The sequence below is a fragment of the Orcinus orca genome, chromosome 3 (genome assembly GCF_937001465.1).
Source record: "Orcinus orca chromosome 3, mOrcOrc1.1, whole genome shotgun sequence".
Lineage (NCBI taxonomy): Eukaryota > Metazoa > Chordata > Mammalia > Artiodactyla > Delphinidae > Orcinus > Orcinus orca.
In genome coordinates, this window is record NC_064561.1 from 11514690 (window position 1) to 11532037 (window position 17348).

General features: G+C 62.6%; 3 protein-coding genes across 17 annotated transcripts in view; all 3 read right to left on the minus strand.

Moving 5' to 3' along the window:
* UBA52 (ubiquitin A-52 residue ribosomal protein fusion product 1) overlaps positions 1-17348 on the minus strand; it is a 143973-nt gene that overhangs the window by 120941 nt on the left and 5684 nt on the right. The window lies entirely within an intron of this gene.
* Positions 1-17348, minus strand: part of KXD1 (KxDL motif containing 1) — a 256867-nt gene that overhangs the window by 117808 nt on the left and 121711 nt on the right. The gene's annotated exons all lie outside the window — the stretch shown is intronic.
* Positions 118-17105, minus strand: SSBP4 (single stranded DNA binding protein 4). 15 transcript variants are annotated; one of them, XM_033401419.2, is made up of 17 exons: positions 16049-17105; positions 8426-8573; positions 7931-8003; positions 7499-7560; positions 7328-7386; positions 3824-3913; positions 3043-3102; positions 2888-2957; positions 2509-2728; positions 2134-2179; positions 2000-2035; positions 1845-1899; positions 1691-1761; positions 1534-1612; positions 1116-1144; positions 739-962; positions 118-484 (listed from the first exon to the last, which is right to left on the minus strand). In XM_033401419.2, the coding sequence occupies exons 3-16, from the start codon at positions 7984-7986 to the stop codon at positions 753-755; spliced, it is 1143 nt and encodes a 380-aa protein (XP_033257310.1). In that variant the 5' UTR covers positions 7987-8003; positions 8426-8573; positions 16049-17105; the 3' UTR covers positions 118-484; positions 739-752. The 15 variants fall into 15 exon arrangements, with proteins under 15 accessions (XP_033257310.1, XP_033257308.1, XP_004277589.1 ...); XM_033401417.2 differs by lacking the exon at positions 8426-8573 and having other exon boundaries at positions 2509-2576; positions 2661-2728; positions 7328-7412; positions 16049-17083; XM_004277541.4 differs by lacking the exon at positions 8426-8573 and having other exon boundaries at positions 855-962; positions 2509-2576; positions 2661-2728; positions 7328-7412; positions 16049-17064.

Here is a 17348-nt window from a genome sequence, read left to right on the forward strand (position 1 = left end):
CTCTCAGGGGCTTTCCAGAACCCCCGGGGGGAGGGGGGCTCTGCCTAACCACAACCCTTGAAGGTTAGGCTAAGCAGGCTGTGGCTATAAGCCAAAGCAAAGAAACCCGAGAACAGATGCCAAAAACCAAAATCGAGTTATGTTTATTGTTGGGGCCCACCCCTGCGCTCCAGGGGAAAGGAAATCCCCCAAGGAGCCCCCTGGACAAAACAGAAATGGCGGGAAGGGCCCATACAGGAAAGAACGTCTCTGAGGTCCTTGCGTTTTTTTATAAAATGAATGAGTCCTTCGCGCGGGGCCTCCCAGCCATCCAAGCCTTGACCGGGAGTCCAGTTGCCCGCGGTGTGACCTCAGACCCTCACCCTGCAGACCACCCGAGCCCCTGGACCTTGGCCCCGGGCAGGGGCGCTGGGCAGAAGCCGAGGTCGGCAGTGGGCAAGGGGCTGCGGCCCCATCACACGCTCATGGTCATCCCGGGGGAGTACTGCGGAAAGACGAGGGGGTGGCGCGCGGGGGCCGGCTCAGTTCCGGCCTAGGCTGGGACCCGCCCCCGGGGGGAAGGGGGAACAGGGCGGGGTGGACGTGGTATGGAAAGGGACCAGGTGTTGATGCGTGGGGAGGCCGCCCTGGGCCGCGGGTCCCAGGGTTGGGGTGGGATGTGGGCGGGGCGGGGCGATAGGGCGGGCCTGGGGAGGGGAAGGCGGGAGGAAGGGAAGGATGCCGCGGCCGCCCCCCCACCTGGCCCGCCGCGGTCACGGTCTTGCTCTGGCCCCCCGGCCGCCCCGCCGGGGTCTGCCCGCCAGGCCCCTCCGGCCCGACGCCGCCGCGGGGGGGGAGTCGACGCAGTCGCTTACGCTTTCGCTCGGGAACGGGTGCAGGAAGGTCCCGGCGGCCGCCATCTCGCCGTCGTCCCGCGGGGTGCCCGGGGTGTTGCTCAGGCCGGCCACGGCGCCGGGGGAGCTCTGGGGGCGGCCGCGGTCAGAGCGGAACACCCCGCCCCGCGGGCCAGGCCCCGACCGCCGCGCGGCCCAACCAGGACTAGGCCTCTCCACGCGGGCCGACCCCGCAGCCCCGCCCCACGCCCCCCGCCCCCCGCAGGAGCGCGGCCCCCTCACCTTCGGCAACCCGTCCAGATCGCCCGAGCCTGTGGACCGACAGACGGCGGTGACGCGGCTCAGACGCGCCAAGCCGGCTCCACCGACCCCTTCCCGAACTTCCCCGGCGGCCGCGCCCCCTCCCTCGGCCCAGCCCACTGGGGCACCGCCGGGTGTCCCGGGCCGAGGGCCCAGATCTGGGGTGGTGGGTCAGTGCCGGCGGCCGGGCGTCCCCCCGGTTTGGTTACTGGACCCTCCCCGCAGCGCTGCCAGCCCCAGTCACTGAGCCCAGAGAAGCTCGGAGCGCGCCCCCAACGCCGGCTAAGCACAGAGGCGGAGGGGCTGAAGGGGGCCGCCAGGGGGCGCACGAGGCTCGCGAAGCAGCTGGGTGGGGGCGTGTGTGTGGGTGTCTGTGTGTCCCGGGACTCCGCCCACTCACCCAGGGATCCGTTTACATGGTGAGGCTCCATCGCACTCATGGCGGCCATGGGGGCCTCCGGACCAGGGCCAAGCGGGAACTGCAGGCAGAGGAGCAGCTTGGGCCTCGGGCCACCACCTCTCCGCCCCCACCCCGACCCCCGCAAGCCCCAGCTCACATTAGCCCTGCCGGCGCCTGGCCCGATGGGGTTCATGATGGTGTACATGTTCTCACTGGAGTTGGTGGAGTCTGAGGCAGCACGTGAGGGGGTGGGGTGTGAGAGGGCCTCACCCAAACACACCCCTCCCTATGCCCCGCCCAGGCTGTAGTACCTCCAGGGCTGGGCATGATGGGTGTTCCAGGGGGCCCACCTCCTCCTGGGGGTCCCTGCACACAGAGGGAGACAAAGAAGGTGAGAAAAGCCCTCCAACTGCCACCCCACAACCGCTGCCCCCAGGTCGGGTGTCCCAGCTTCGGCATCACTCACCGTGTAGCTGCCAGGGGAGGAAGAGGAGTAGGGGATCTGGGGAGATGGGCAGCTGTGAGCAGTCCGCCCACTCTACCAACTCGCACACTCCTAATCCCCCCACACACACACACCAACGCCATCCCGACACTCACCGAGTTGCCACTGGGGCTGGCCCATGGGCCACGCACTCCGGGTCCCCTAGAACAGACAGTGGTGGACCCTGGGTCTAAGCCAGGCGGTACACAGCCCCCCAGCACACACTCCCTGACACCCCCAGCCTGCCCCACGTGCCCTCAGAGCAGCAGATGTTGGCCGAGAAGTAACCAAGCACAGATGCCAGGCCAGCCTTCAAATCCCAACCCCATCCGTCACTCACTGGTCTTTGAGCCTGAGTTTCCCCACCCAGCAGTGGCGTAAACAGTATCGGGACTGTTGTGCGGCTTCGGGGTCTGCCCCAGCATACCCAGCCCATGAAGCTGGGTGGTGACCCACATGGGCACACTCTCGGGGGTTCCTGAGGGCCTTACATGTTCATGGTGGGCAAACCCGGGCCAGCAAGAGAGTTGGGTGGGGGCCGCATGCCACTTCCGTAGCTCTGTGAAGGTAAAGGGGCCGTGAGAGGGCAAGCCGAGAGAGGGCAGCCCCTGAAGCTGCCCTGTCGCCTGGGCCAAGCCCTTACCTGGGGCCCAACGCTGGTCATGCCCCGTGGAGGCGTCACCCTCTGCATCGGGCCCATGCTCGAATGACCTGGGGGCAGAAGGAAGAGGGCTCAGGCCGCGGCCGTTCCCCGGTGTGGACAGGCGCTGTGCTGGGGGTTGGGGGTATTCCTGCACGGTGGGCGGCGGGGAACTGGCTCTGGGATCCTGACGGGAGGCGGGGGGCAGCAGCGGGAGCTTCCCTACTCACCCTGAGCACGTGGGGAGGGGTCCATGGTGCCAGGGAGGAGGGGCTGGGAACCGGGTAGGCCCACGGGAGGCTGCGGAGGGGGAGTGGCAGCACTGAGTGTGGGTGCCCCCACCCCGGCCCAATTCCTGACCCCCCTCCCCTCATCCCTCTCTCACCTGACTCGGCATCCGCAGGGTGGGCCGAGGGCCCCCTGGGAACCGCGGTGACATGAAGGGCTGGAAGAGGTGGGCCGGGGATCAGCACCTCCCCCCACCTACTCAGCCCCCAAAGCTACCCGCTTCCTGCCGCACCCGGGCCCCCAGCCTGGATACTCCCCCTCCTCCAAGACCAGCCGGCAGACCTCAGCCAGCCGCGCCGGGGGCGTGGGAGCGCAGTGGGACGGGCCCAAGAGCCAGGGGGAGGGGTGTGCGTGCTCGAGGGGGCGGGGCACCACAGGTCCTTAACGGAACCTGAGGCCCCATCATGGGGGCGTTGGGGTTGTCGGGGGTAGGCTGGGAGCCGGGGGGGGGCCCTAGGAGGACAGAACCAGGTGGGTTGGGAGGAGCGAGGTCACCCGAAGTTCCACGGTTTCCTGTGGCTCTGCTGAGCCTGGCCAGGGAGGGGAGGAGACACCGTGGAGGCAGGAGAGTGGGCCAACTAGCCCCATCTGCGGGACGTGGCGGGGGTGGGGTGGACCCAAAGGGGGAGGTCATGGGCAGGACCCGTGGTTCAGCGAGCCAAGCTGTGCGGCCCCAGGCGCCCCGACACACACAGGCGCAGGCCTAGTGCAGAGACCCCGCCCCCTCCCGCAGCGGGGCCCAGGCCAGATGGCCCCTCCCTCACCAGCACTACCGAGGCCCGCAGGGGCATACCCACCCCGTCATTGCCCCTGCCTGTCACCCTCCCACACAAGCCCACCCAGGGTCAGGAGACAGGGAGCCCCAGCCCCGGCTATACCTGGAAGAAGCCGGTTGCCATGGGGCCTGATGCCATTGCATCATTGGGAGCCATGCTCCCCATCACCGGGCTGGGGGCCGCTGCAGCGCTCTGCAGGGGTGGGGGAGATGGCAAGAGCCAAGTCAGGTCACTTCCTGTCCAAGTGTTTCCTTCTCTCCTCAAGCAGCTGGCCCCACGGAACAAGGAACCCAAGCCATCCAACTACTCAGGCACGGGAGGATTTGCGGGGGGGGGGGGGCAGTGGAGGGGGGGGCAGTGGAGGGGGAGGGGAGGGGGAGGGGGGAGGCGGCTCTAGGTGAGGGAAGAGCTGCGGCCCCTGTCCCCACCCTGGCTTAGCAACCAGATGTGCTGGGTGGCCCTCGGCAAGGGCTCTGCCTCCTTGCTGAACCCGTGACCCTGGAGGTGAACAGGGCCCAGCCTGGCTGAGCCCACAGCCCAGGTGATTAGGGACCTCAGCCCCCTATGTCCCCACCCTGAGGATTCCGGGGGTCTGAAAATGCCATCCACCCAGGACTCCAGTGCGTGCCGCATCCTTCTAGCACAGCCTTGTTCTTTTGGTCTGAATCTAACTTCAGATGGGTGGGGGCACAGTCCCCCACTCCCAGCCGAACCCAACCAGCCCTGATTCCTCCTGCCTGGCAATGCAGGTTAGCTGGGCCCCCAAGACACCTCAAATCAACAGACAAAAAAATCAATAGACAGCTTCAAGATGAACCTCCCTCCCAGAGGGCTCCTCCTTGGAGCTACTGTACAGACCACTGCCCCTCCTCCTCCTCCAGGAAGGAGGGGAAGGAAGAGCAGAACTCTGCAGTGGGGTCTCCAGGCCCCCAACCTCTCTTCAGATGGAGGAGGGGGGAAGACCGGGTGCCTGAGAGGGGAGTTCCCATGTCTGCCAAGGGTGGAGATGCTGGTGGCAGGCCCAGAGTTGGCAGGGGGACAGGCTGACAGGCCACTTCCTCTGGTCGGTTCCAAGTCCCAGGCTTGTCTGCCTTTGGGGCCCACAGAGCAGGGGGAAAGGGGGAGATAGAGGCCTAGTCTTGAGGGCAGAGGAGACACATCAAAAGGATAGGGACGGGGGAAGACACTGCAGGCATTGAGTAGGGCACTTCTCTTAAGGCCCCTTGACTCTTGTGGCTGCATCATCTTCCCCCCTCCGCCTCCAGGCCCCAAAAGGAAGAGGCTGATCTGTCTGGGTCACTGCTGTCCCTGCAGCTGGCACAAGCCAGCACACAGGGGCACTCAGGAATTTGTGGAACTGCAGCCACTTGGGTTCCGAAGAGTTAAGCACTTAGCCCATGGTCACACAGTGCATCCTGCCCTACAGAAGTGGGGAAAGGGGCCCCTCGTCTGGGTCGGAGCAGGGCCCCTGGAGTCACACCCTTCCCTTTGTGGACTGACACCTGCCCCCTTCTTGCTCCTTCTCAAAGGTCAGCCTCTAATGGATTTCTACCCAGGCCCAAGTTGGGAGGGTACCAGTGCGAGCACTCGCAGGGCCCAGCACAAATCTTTGAAAACCCAAGTGACCCCGGGGGTGGAGGGGGACGAAGCTCTCAGCCCCTCTCCAAAATGCTGGGTCACCCCTGCCCTCCACCTCACCCTCTCCCACAAACACAACACGATGGCTTAGAGCAGCTACTCTCGCTGGCGCCGGCCTCAGTTTCTGGAGGGAAACAGCTCTGAGCCCTGGGTCTGTCCACCCCTCCCCAACCCTTACGGAGGGCAGGAGCGCAGCCCCCCTTTTGAGCCGCAGCAGGCGCCAGAGCATTTCCTGGTTGGGGAGGGTGGTGGTGCGGGTGGCTGCCGCTCCAGACCGTGAGGTGTGGGGGCGGGGAGAAGATGGGGCTCCCCAACTCTAGGCCTTGAAGGGTTAATCCAGGGTTGGGGGGTGGGGGGTAGGGCCCACCCTCCCGGTCGGGTGACCTGAGCTGGACCCCCCAAGTCAATCAACCACCCCCAGAGGCGCCAGCCTGGCCTGCGTTGCCATAACAACAGGCTGGGCGCGCTCGCGTTTCCTGGAGACGCCGAGGTTGGCCCCCAGCCGGGAGGCTCTGACTGAGCCCCCTCAGGGGGCGGAGGGCGGGAGGAGGGAGCCCCGACTGCGAGGGAGAGGCGGCAGGACGCCCCTTCACCCCACCCCCAGTAAGTGCGGAGGTGGGGCAGAACGTGTAGCTGGCTTCAGTCTGCTGACACAGGGACCCTGTCACCCCAGGGACGGGGCGCCACCCCCCTCCCTTGACGCGCCCTGCTGCCATGGTAACCAGCAGCGCGCCCCAGGAAGCGCGCTCATTCCGCTGGGAGACCGCGCTCTCCCCTCCCCGGAGGCGCCAGGCTCGGGGCGGGGACGAAGGCAGGCGCGGAGAGGGAAGGGCTGCGCAGCCCGGGAGGGGAAACAGAGCTCAAGGGGCCCAGGAGAGGCAAAGGGAGGAGCTGGGGACTACATTGGGGAGAGAGAGCTGGGCCCACGCGGAGTCACGCACGCACACAGCTACACACACTTCTGTTACCCCAGTTCTGGCGGGACCACAACATGAATAGTGGGACCTGATGGGGGTGAACAGCAGCGACCTCGGCTCCCATAAATGCGCATACAGCGTGCATGGGGCGTCTTCAGGGATATGGTGAACCCCAGCCTTCTCGGGCTGCACCCTGGCCCTGCAGAGGCCTGCACGCCTCCACAGGGGGGCCTCTCTGTTGGCGAGGCCGTGCGTGGTGTGGGACCCAGACTAACCGCAGAGGGCGGGGAACAGCCAGGCCCTGAGGGGCACAGCAGAGCAGAGGGCTCAGGATGTGAAGGCGCCCACTGCAGGAAGAGTGGTTGCAAGGGAGGGGGGAGGGCAGGGGGAACCTCTCTCAGGGGCCAGGTGGCCAATCCCCACGGGCCAGGGTGAAGAAGTTAAAGGCAGGGGGCTGCCATCTCCCCATGACAACAAGGTGCCGCCCGCCCCCTCACGTTACCCACCCACCTCTCGGGACAGGCCTCTGACTCCCACTCAACTTGTATGAAACTGAGGCCAAAGACGTGAAGTCAGCAGCCCCAGTCGCAGAGCAAGGTTGGGAGATCTGCCAAGTGCTCGGCCTCTCCTGCTCCAGGGTGCACAGGCAGTTAGCCGTCCCCCAGCACCCCTGCCTGGGCCCCCACCCCAGAAGGCTTGGAAAGGCTGGGGTGGGAGGGGACAAGCAGTGGTGGCCACCCGTCCGGCCCTGCATACACGGAGCTAGGGAGGCAGGAGCTGTGGTACTGTCTACCTGGTTCCACATAGGGTTCACGTGAGGGGGAGCAAAGGAGGAGCTGGCCTCGGGAGGGTGTGGGGCTCATGGGGACCGTCAGGAGTTGGGTGCAGTGGGGGGCAGAGGGACCCCACAGAAGCCATGATCTCAGGTCAAACCCCACAGCCTGGCCCACTAGCCCACCTGAGCCAGCTTCCGGCCATGCAGCCCCCCAAGGCCACAGGACCCTGCCCACACCCATGAGCCCTGGTCCCAGCCCCTGGGGCGGGGACTCACGTAGTCCTGGAAGGCCTTGGCTTCACTCGAGTGCTCGCACGCCTCTCTGCGGTCGGGCGCTGCACAGTACAAGTCCCAGAACACGCTGTGGGCGGCAGGGGGGGACGATGGTTTCCCCACGCGCCCCCCCCAGCCCCCCCCATGTCCCACCCACACCAGCCTTGCGCGCACCACCACCAGGAATGCAGGAAGCCCGGGGGCTCCCCCAGCGTAATGTTCTTCTCCCATCGGATCTGCAGGGGAGAGGGAAGGAAGGTGAGGGCTAACGGCCTGGCCCTGTCTGACCCCTTCCCCTCCCAAGAGGCAGCCCCAACCCAAGCCCGGGGCCCAGGAAACACCGGGTCAGGAAACCAGCAGATCAGAGCAAGGGAGCCAGGAGGGGGACAGCTTGGTGAGGACAGGGACAGAGGAGCGGGAGGCAGATCCTCAGATGGATGGGCAGATACCAGGATGCCAGCCCTGCCGCTCCGCAGCCCTCAGTTCCCAGGGCACAACCCAACCCCACCACGGAGACCTGATAAAAATGGGTTAGGGAGGACCCCAGGATGTGGGTGCCAAGGAAGGGGCTGGCTGTGGGGGCCCTGCCTGGCCAGGCCAGCTTACCTCGGACAGAAAGGTCTGGGCTGACTTCTGGGCACCAACGTGCAGCAGGTACTCATACACGTACAGCGCCAACCTGCAGGCGGGAGGGGTGGGGGCCGGCTCAGGCTCTCAGGAGGTCCAGGCAGACCCAAAGCTCTGCCCCGAGGGTCCCTGGGAGGGGTTTTAAGGTGCAGCACCTGCCCTCTGGTGGGAAGGTGGAGAGGGGCAGGGGCCCACAGTGAGCCCCTCATTGTACCTACCACCTACTGCCAGCCTCACTCACTTCCCTCTGCTGGTCTCCCCCTCGCCCCACCTCCCCCACCCCTGAGAAGAGATGGCCTCCTCACCAGTTGCTCAGCCTGGCCAACTCCTACACATCCATCAACACACAGCCTGCAGGCCCCTCCTCTAGGCAGCACTCCTAGCAGTCCCCAGCCCCCCACCTCCAGGCCAAATTCTCAGTTCAACACCCCCCTGATGGACCAAGTCCTGGCCCCATCCTGCCAATGCTGAGACCTTATAGCAGCCTTGGCCCCAGGGAGTTCCTCTCCTTGGAGAAATGGCTCCTGGGCTTCACTCTAGTTTGTGCTCTGGGTGGGGTCTCCCGGCAGGCACCCCGGGGCATGTGGCCAGGGCCCAGGGCCTAACTCACTCCCAGCCTCACCTGCCAAGGAAGAAAAGGGGCTCTCTGACCTGAGGTCTTCCTCCTCCAGGTTTCCCTAGACCCCATCCTTTCCCTCAGGATCAGTTCCCATCCGCCAGTGGTGGCTATGACACATCCACACCAGCCCCCCAAGGGGGAGTCTGGGGAAACGGGAGGTAGGGCCAGCAGTGCCACTCAGCTGCCACGGCACCGCCCTGTCCAAATGCCCACAGTGCCCAGTACCCCTGCACACACCAATCGGCCACTGCCCACCCCAAGAGCACAGGCCACGCTCCAACCAGCAACACCATCCATTGGCCTCCACCACACCCCAATCTGTCTTCCACACCCGCCAGCAGAGGGACAATTCCCCACCCGCTAGGGTCACCCATTCCCCAGCCCCCACTCTACTAGTACCGGCCCCTCCGGGCACCTCCAGGGTCTTCCTACTACCCAGCCAGGCCCCAGGTGGACCGAGGGGAGTCTGGATCTAAGACTGGGGGCTCCCCAAGGGCCAGCCTGAGGCTGCTCCGGTGAAAGCTGTAGGCCCTTCCAGATGCCTCCCCGCTCAGCTGGCCTCCCTCCCCTGGCTGATGGCCCCATCCTGAAATAACCTTGCTTTGACTCATGCTCCTGCTTTCTCTCACCCTTCCCAGCCAGGCTGCTCAATCCTCACATCCCAGCCCCCTCTGCAGAGCACCCCCGCCCCCAGTTCCAGCTCAGACCTCACCAAGGCAGTTCTAGCCCTTCTGTCCCAGGCCCCACCCCACGGCTTCTGCCCTTGCCCTGGACCCTCTTTTCCTTCCTTCATCCATCCATCCGTCCTTTCAGTCATTCATTCAACAAACATTCACCTCCTTGAGCAGTGAACACAACAGACCCCTGTCTCCCTGGAGGCTACCTGCTCACGGGGAGAGACGGAGGAGCAAAAATACAAAGGAGGAGGTAAGTCATCTGGTGGGGTGGAAGGTAGTGTGTGCTACAGAAGTACAAGGGGGGACATTAGGGAGTCCGGGTGGGCAGCTGAACCAGGGCAAGGTATGTCCACAGCTCACATTACACCACGCGAGCTGTGACAGCCACCGGAGGGACAGAAACAGGTCACAGAGGGGTAGGATTTGTGGGGCTCACATAGTTCTGAGCATGGGTCTCCCCCAAGACTGGCCAAGGTTCCTGCCTCATCATCACACCCCTCTCAGCAGCGCCTCCAGCCCGGGCGCCCCCAGGTTCCAACATCGCACCCTGGCAGCATCCACCCTTCTCCAGCCCAGTGGTCTTCCTCACCCCCCAGCCTCCAGGCTCACCTGTCCAACTCACTCCTGGGACCCCCCTCCCTTTCTAGAGGTTTCCTGAGCCTTCACGAGTGGACTGCATCTACCAGGCCTGAGTCCATCAGTGAAGAAATGAACATGAAAAGTCAATGGGGCCGGAGGAGACCTGAGCAGCCCCAGCCTGCTCACCAACCGACCCTCCAGGCAAATAGAGAGGTTTGAAGAGATCCAGCTGGCCCCCTGCCACCTTGGGGAACGAACGGTGCAGGGAATGAGGTACCCAGAGACAGGGAGCAAGACAGAGTGGGGGGATCCAAGTAGGCTGCCCAGAAGGGAAGTGCAGCAGGGCAGGGGAGCACATGGGGGGCTGCAGCCTGGCCCCACCCCCACCAAGAGCAGAAGCCTCTCCTCAGGGTTCAGGGAGCCTCCTGAAGAACATGCTGGCTCCCACTAAGGCCACCAAGGGCTCTATGCTGCCAGCCCATCGGGTCCCTCTCCATCACCTCTCACCCTCCACTGGCCAGGGGTGGCATCGGACCCAGGATGCAGGTCCCGGAGCCCACCACTGCCCGCTCCCCTCCCTCCTCCGGCCCTGCCCCAGCTCTCCTCTCTTCTCCCTGGGTGGCCTCCCCTCCTGCTTTGATGTTGATGACTGACGTGGTGCAGTTGCCCACAGGGTTCCTCCAGCCTGGCCTCCCCTGTGAACTCAGGGTCTGCCGTCCACTTGACATCTTAAAGGCCCAGCCCCACCCCAGCTTCTTCCTCTCCTTCCCCTCCTGTTCCCTGACCCGGGTGGTCTTGACTCACATAGGTGTGGCGCAAGTGTGAAGATCCACCTAGCTGTCCCCCAGAGATCACTACATTTATTGAATTTAGGGGAAAAACTTAAGGAAAAAGCACTCTCTCTCCTGATTCTGAGCCTTCTCCCTGCCTTCCTCAGCACACACTTGGTCCAGGCCACCACTATCACTTACCTGGATCTCAACAGGGCCCCTCTAGGGGCTGCTTCCTCCCCTCCCCACCAGCACTCCTCACTCAGACCCTTCAGTGCCTCCCACACACGTTGGCCACTCTCTACCTCTCCACCCCAGGGCCTTTGCACAGGCCATTTCCCTGCCTGAGACACTTCTGCTAGAGACCCTCATGGCTCCAAAGTCACGGGGCAGAGGCTTCCCTATCACTTCTAACGGCAGCCCTGCTCCATTCTCCACCTGCCCCCCATCATATTTATCTCCATTTGACACAAGGCCCTCTGCTTACTGCCTGCAGCCCCCACTGGATGTAGCTTTGGGAGGGCGGGACCTCGTCTCACTCCTGAGCTTACACAGCGCTGGGCATCCTGGGCCCCCAGCCACCCCAATGAATGAACCAACCAACCCTGAGCCCCCTCGCTCCCGGGATGTCCAGTAGGCACTTATGAAGGTCAGCACTTACTTACTATTCTGATGTTAAGAATTTGGGGTTTTATCCCAAGAGCAAAGAGAAGCCAGAGAAGGTTTTCAGTTTTGCTTGATTTCTCTTATATGCTGGTACTTTAATTTTTATCAAGTCTCAGAGAACCGTGAGCAGCTTTCTTTGTTTGTTTTCAGTGAAAACTTTTGAAGCCTGGACATCTGGTCAGGTTGCTTCGGGACCTCCAGGGCCCGCCACTCAGGGAGGGCTTATGGCTTGCAGGTCGCTGTCTAGGCCCTGAGATGGGTTGTGGGAAAGGGCCTGGGCTCTGGATCCAAATCCTGGCCCCACCCCAGCCCTGGTCAGCAAATGACCTGCAGAATGAAGAGCCCACCCATCAGAGGGGCTCCCGACGCAAGAGGGCAGGAGATGGGAGGGAGTGTGGGGTGCACCGGGGGCCCTCCCTCCAGAAGGAACGGTGACCTGGAGGATACAGGGTGCCCGGACCTGGAGTGCTCATGGGGAGAAGCTGCAGCTGCACAGGGAAGTGGTGACAGAATGGGGTACTGGAGCCTCCCGGACTAAAACGCAGCAGTACTACCTTCATCATCAAGAATTACCATAATAACCAAGAATTAAGGTAAGAGGTGCTCCCTGCCAGGCTCCCCCTCCCCTTTAAAGCCCCTGGAGGCACATACTGCTGGGGGCTGGAAGAAGCCCTCTCTACTCAAGGCCTTGTGTCACCCCCTCACCCCCATCTAATCCATCACCAGGTCCCACCGATGCCCCTAAGGGACTCTCCAGCCTACACATTTCCTCCCTCCCCTCTGCTACCCTCATGGCCAGGCCTTCAGCTCTTAAGAGCCAGGGTGGTGGCCACCCTCCTCACTGGCCTCCTGGCAGCCTCCACATTTGCCCCTTACAGCCTTTCTCCTACCCAGCAGTCAAAGTAACCGCCCCCACTAACAAATTCCATCCCAGCATTTGTCCCCCAGATACTGCCTCAAGACCTTCCCAGAAAGCTCCCCTGTGTCCACGGGCTCTGCTCAGCCTCCAGGACTCAGTTTGGGGGCTCCTTTCTCAAGAACCTCTTACCCATGCACCCCCCTCCAACAAGGATGCCCATGGGCATGGGCACCTGGAAGCCCAGCTAGGGATGGGACAGACACATGGTGAGTCCCTTGCCTGCTGGGATAATGAACAAACTACCTGAGGTGATGTGCCCATATCAGAACTAACCCTGGGGACTTCCCTGGTGGTCCAGTGATAGAGAATACGCCTTCCAATGCAGGGGACGCGGGTTCCGTCCTTGGTCAGGGAACTAAGATCCCACATGCTGCTGGGCAACTAGGCATGTGTGCCACAACTACTGAGCTCACGCGCCTCAACGAGAGCCCGCGTGCTGCAACCTACAGAGCCCACACGCCCTGGAGCCCACGCGCCACAATTACAGAGAGAAAACCCGCTGCCACAACTAAAGAGAAGCCCGCATGCCGCAACAAAATAATCTGCATGCCTCAACGAAGATCCCGTGTGCCACAACTAAGACCCGACGCAGTCAAAAATAAATAAGTACTAAATAAATCTTAAAAAAAAACAAAAACAAAACTAATCCTGGGAGAAAAACACAAGACACCCAGTGACACTGACAGTGACCATCACTTACGGAACTATTCTAAACCCACGTGGCAGCACTTAAAGTGTTCAAGGATGTACACACACGATGCAAACATTTAGATCTCTCCCCTCAACTTAGGACAGCACAGCCTCTGGGACTGGAAGGGGGAAGGGATGCAAAGGGGACACAGGGGCCTTCAACTGTCCCTGTCACCTTCATCTTATTTAAAGAGACCTGAAACCAGTGACCGAATGCAAGCGCTAGTTAGTTCTGGGTAGGAAGTGATCTCGGGGTTTCCCTGTAGGTTGGAGTGTTCATCACTCACACAAGGAGAGGAGAGGCTGTGTCTTCCTGCAGGCAGCCCACTCAGACCCCAGCCTCCCTCTCGCCCACCCTGCCATCCCTTCCTTGTATTCCCTGGACCCAGAAGTCACCACGGTTTGCTGTGAGCCCCCAAGAGCAGGGACCCACCATCTGTGCACCAAGCAGGCACTAAGTCCATTTCTGGGACAGGCTAGCCCAGACCTAGTGCTGAGATGGGGAGCCAGAGGGGGCTCAGGACAGGGGCCCAAGAAGGAAAAAGAGGAAGGGCAGGAGGAGTCAGGAGGGTGAGATCAGGGAGGAAAAAACAGTCCTGGAGAGTCGAGCAGTGGAACCCCCTTCACCCCATTTCACGGAGGAGGAAACCAAGTCCCAGAGACAGGAAGTGGCATGATTGGTGAATGCCTGTGAGGGGTGCTCTATCTGCAGCCTCTCCCCCAGTCCTCGTGAGAATCCTGCAAGGCCGGCTGTCCGTGTTTCAGAGGGGAAACTGAGGCTCAGAGCAACCAGCCTGCCTCTCTAGTGTATCAGCCCCCAGCATCTGAGAGCTCTCCTGTGCCCCAGAACCTGAGTCTTCAGCAGGGTCCTTCCTCTCCAGGGCCTGGCATCCGCGTCAGTGAAGTGGATGCCACCATTGGTGTTTTCCAAACTTTCTTTAGTGGCAGAACCTCGTCTCCAAGCCAACACTGCTACAGGACCCTCTCGACAAGAAATGGATGAGTGCAGGATGGCTCTGGCCAAGAGGTCAGATAACCCCCTCTTCTATCCCTAGCCAAGAGCCGAGGCCCGGTTCAAAGAGTCAAAATCTCTCCTGGACTGTCTAGTGGGATTGAAGCGCACTCCAAACACCATGACCCCAGCTCAAACCTATTTCCTCCCTTCGCTTATCTCCACAGCCACCCCCTAAGCTGCCACCATTAGCTCTCTCCCAGATAACTGTGCCTGCCTCCCCCAGGTCTCCTGGCCCTCTACCCTCACGCGACCCCCAGTAAGCCCCACTCCACAAAGGAGCTGGAGTGTTCTTTGGAACACAAGCCTCTCTGGCCCACACAGCACATCCCCACCCTGGGCACCAGCCCCAGCTCTTTGGCCTGGCCTCGCCCTAGGGCCTTTGCACTTGCTGTGCCCTCAGCCATTGGTTCTTCCTCCAGGTCTCTGCACACCTGACACACCTCCTCACAGTTCACTACCGCCCACTTTCCCATTTTGCTTTTCTCAGAGCATAGCTCCAGATCCTTCCATCGGCTTGCTGAGTAACTCACTTGCCTCCTAGCTAGGATGTGGGCTTCTTCAGGACCAGGGCCTGGCTTCCCAACCACTACACCCCAAGACCCAGCCCAGCACATGTCTGAACAAGTGAACGATTCCCACTGGGGGAGTGGTAGCCCCCAGAGCCCAGAAGCCAGGGTACAAGGATGGCTGGAGATGTGCCAAGATCCCCAGGAGTGGGGTGGCTACACCCCCCTGCTTCCAACCTGGGCAGGAGCCAGGTGCCAGTTTCAAAAAGTCTTCCTGCTTAATGGTGCTTGGAAATGGACCCCAACCTCATAACTGTGCAGACAAGAGAGGTCTGGAAGGGCAATCATCTGTCTAGCATCTCCTGGCCAGAAGAATCTCTTCTCCAAAATGACCCCGAGGCTGGGTAGAGAATGGACACTCATCCTTGGGTTGGGGGGAGAGGTGGTGCCCCAGTGTCAGTCCAGGAAGAAAAGACAGGAGACAGCCCATATTCAGGGCTCCTTTTCACTGCCCAGACATTCAAGTCCTCACTCCCGCTCTGGCCCTCAAAGAGAGTCATCATGGGACCTCTCCCCAATAACTCAGCCTCCTAACTGCTCCAGCAGCTGGTTTCCCGCCCTAGGTGGCTTGACTTCTAGGATCCTGCAAATCAGCCATTGGCCATCAGACATCAGAAGCCTTCTCTTTTCCCTGGCATTTTAACAATATCGCAAACTGTTGGGTGCCCTTGCTGTGAGACAGTCACACGTCCTAGCACCTTTCAAACACTCCCCAAACCTAAGAGACAGCACTGTTATTATGTCTGCATTTCTCAAGATAGGAAAATAAGCCTAAGAGGGAGTGCTCCCTCACCCAAAGCCACAGGGCAGGTAAGTGGCAGGGCCAGGAGACAAGCACAACAGCTCAGCTTCCTCCCCACCCCAAGAAGCTCTGAGCGCCCTCCGCCCCTCACTGCAGAGTCTAGGAGTTAGGAACCTGCCCCTCTACCAGCCTAAGACCATCTGCTACCCACGGCCCAGCGCCATGCCCAGAACAAGTGGGGGCCCCAGGACTGTGATCCTGCGGCTTCCCCAAGGGCCCCACCCAGCTGCCCCAGGCCCGGCTGGACAGGTGGCCTTTCAGGGGTGGGGCCGGCGCCCCTCAAGCCCTTCTCGCGTCTCTCAAGCTTTCGGTAAGCAGCGGGGGAGGGGGGAGGCGCCCAGAGCGGCCAGTCTCGCCTGTCCGGGAAACTTCCCCAGAGGATGGGGGAAGCGGCACGAATGGCGACTCCGCGCGCACACGCGTTCGCAACCTCCCACACCCAAGGCTTAACCGTCGGGAAGGTCTCGCGACCCTCTAGTCCCGCTCGAATCTCGCCCGCCCCCGCAATCTCACCCCCCTCGGGTCTCCGGGGTCCCTTCTACTCTCACGACCTCTCGAATCTCGCGCGTCCCCTCAAATCTCGCGACCCCTTAAGCCCCTCACGCCCCTTGGGTCTAGCGAGCTCCCCTGTAGCTTGCGACCCTCCAGCCCCTCCGGTCTCGCGCGCCCCTTAAATCTCGCTCCTGCCCCGCACCCACGTGCCCCACGCGGTGCCCGCCGGCGTTAGGGCCACGGAAGCGGCGCGGCCACCGAGCCCCGCCCCCGTCTCCCACGGTCCCGGACCACCGACTCACTTCTCTCGTGCCTGGCTGTCGGAGGGCACGGCCGAGCCCTTGCCCCCCTTGGCGTACATGCTGCTCCGTGCCGCCGCCGCCGCCGCCGCCGCCGCCGGGGCCCCACACCTGTCAGGCGGCGCCGCGGGCCGCGCTCCCGGTCGCCATAGCTACCCCGCGCCCCGGTCCTCACCGCCCCGAGCCCCGCGCGGGCATCGCGGGCATCGTCCGCGCGGGGGAGCTCCAGACGGCTGAGACGGCGGCGGCGGCAGCTCCAGCTTTGGCTCCGGCCGCGGGTTTTATTTTCTTCCTCTCTTCCCTCAGCGCGGGCTGTTCCGGGAAGCGCGCGCCCCCTCCTCCCGCCGCGCGCGCCCCCGCCCGCCGCCTCCCCGTCGCCCGCGGGCGCCGCTCTTAAAGGGGCGATGGCGTGAGCGCGGGTGGGTCCCGCCGCCGGGACCGTGGGCCGGGCGCGCACGCGCAGTGCCCGCCGCGGGGGGAGGGGGCGCGGGGATACACATACTCGGTGCGACTGGGGACAGCCACCCGGGGACACATAGCGGGACACAGCTGATCACGGCTACACACACACTTTCCAGATACACCCAAATTGTACACCCAAGAACACAGCCACACACTTAATTGCGGCTACATTCTCCGACACAGGACTGCACACGTAAGTCTCTATAGCTACTGGAACAACTACTGATAGCCCCGTAAAGCTACAGGCAGTTATACTGGGTGTATCGCCCCGCAGAGCTACCCACGCCCAGCACGGGTGGGAACCGCCACACACACAGTCTGCCCAGGGATACACTGTCACACACGTTGGTATACACAGCTCAAATAGTGGCTGTTACAGAACGTTGAAACACACTCGACGTTCACACACGCACACAGCCGCACAGAGACAAGCATCGGCACCGCTATGCCATAGCTTCCAACAGCTGTGGAAAGAGCCCACGCAGCTACTTGCTGTCACCCTGGGGCACACCGTCGCAGCCTCCCGAGGGCTCCACACAGGGACCTGGGGTCTCACCGAACCACAGATGGCTCAGTCACACGCAACACACAGTCACACAACACAGATACATGCAGCACAAAGACACCACACAGACAAGAAGCTCCTGGGGTACCCAGGCCACACCCTGGGAGCTACCCTGCACTGCCCCACAGTCACACTTCCGTGTCAATTGTAGGTGCTGGGTGACTTGACTGACTGGGTCATTCCCGCTGGCTCCGCCTCTCAGCCTGTGCTGCCAGCTGTAAATATTCCAACTTTAATAGCACCTTTGCAGGAGTCAGGGGTGCAGGCAGTGGGCAC

Excerpts from the sequence above, each read along its gene's own strand:
- SSBP4 (XM_033401414.2), bottom strand. The coding sequence starts at position 16,107 with ATGTACGCCAAGGGGGGCAAGGGCTCGGCCGTGCCCTCCGACAGCCAG. Across the intron at positions 7,561-7,930 it reads CCCAGACCTTTCTGTCCGAG|ATCCGATGGGAGAAGAACAT; the intron begins GTAAGCTGGCCT and ends TCTCCCCTGCAG. Across the intron at positions 1,900-1,999 it reads CCTCCCCTGGCAGCTACACG|GGACCCCCAGGAGGAGGTGG; the intron begins GTGAGTGATGCC and ends CTCTGTGTGCAG.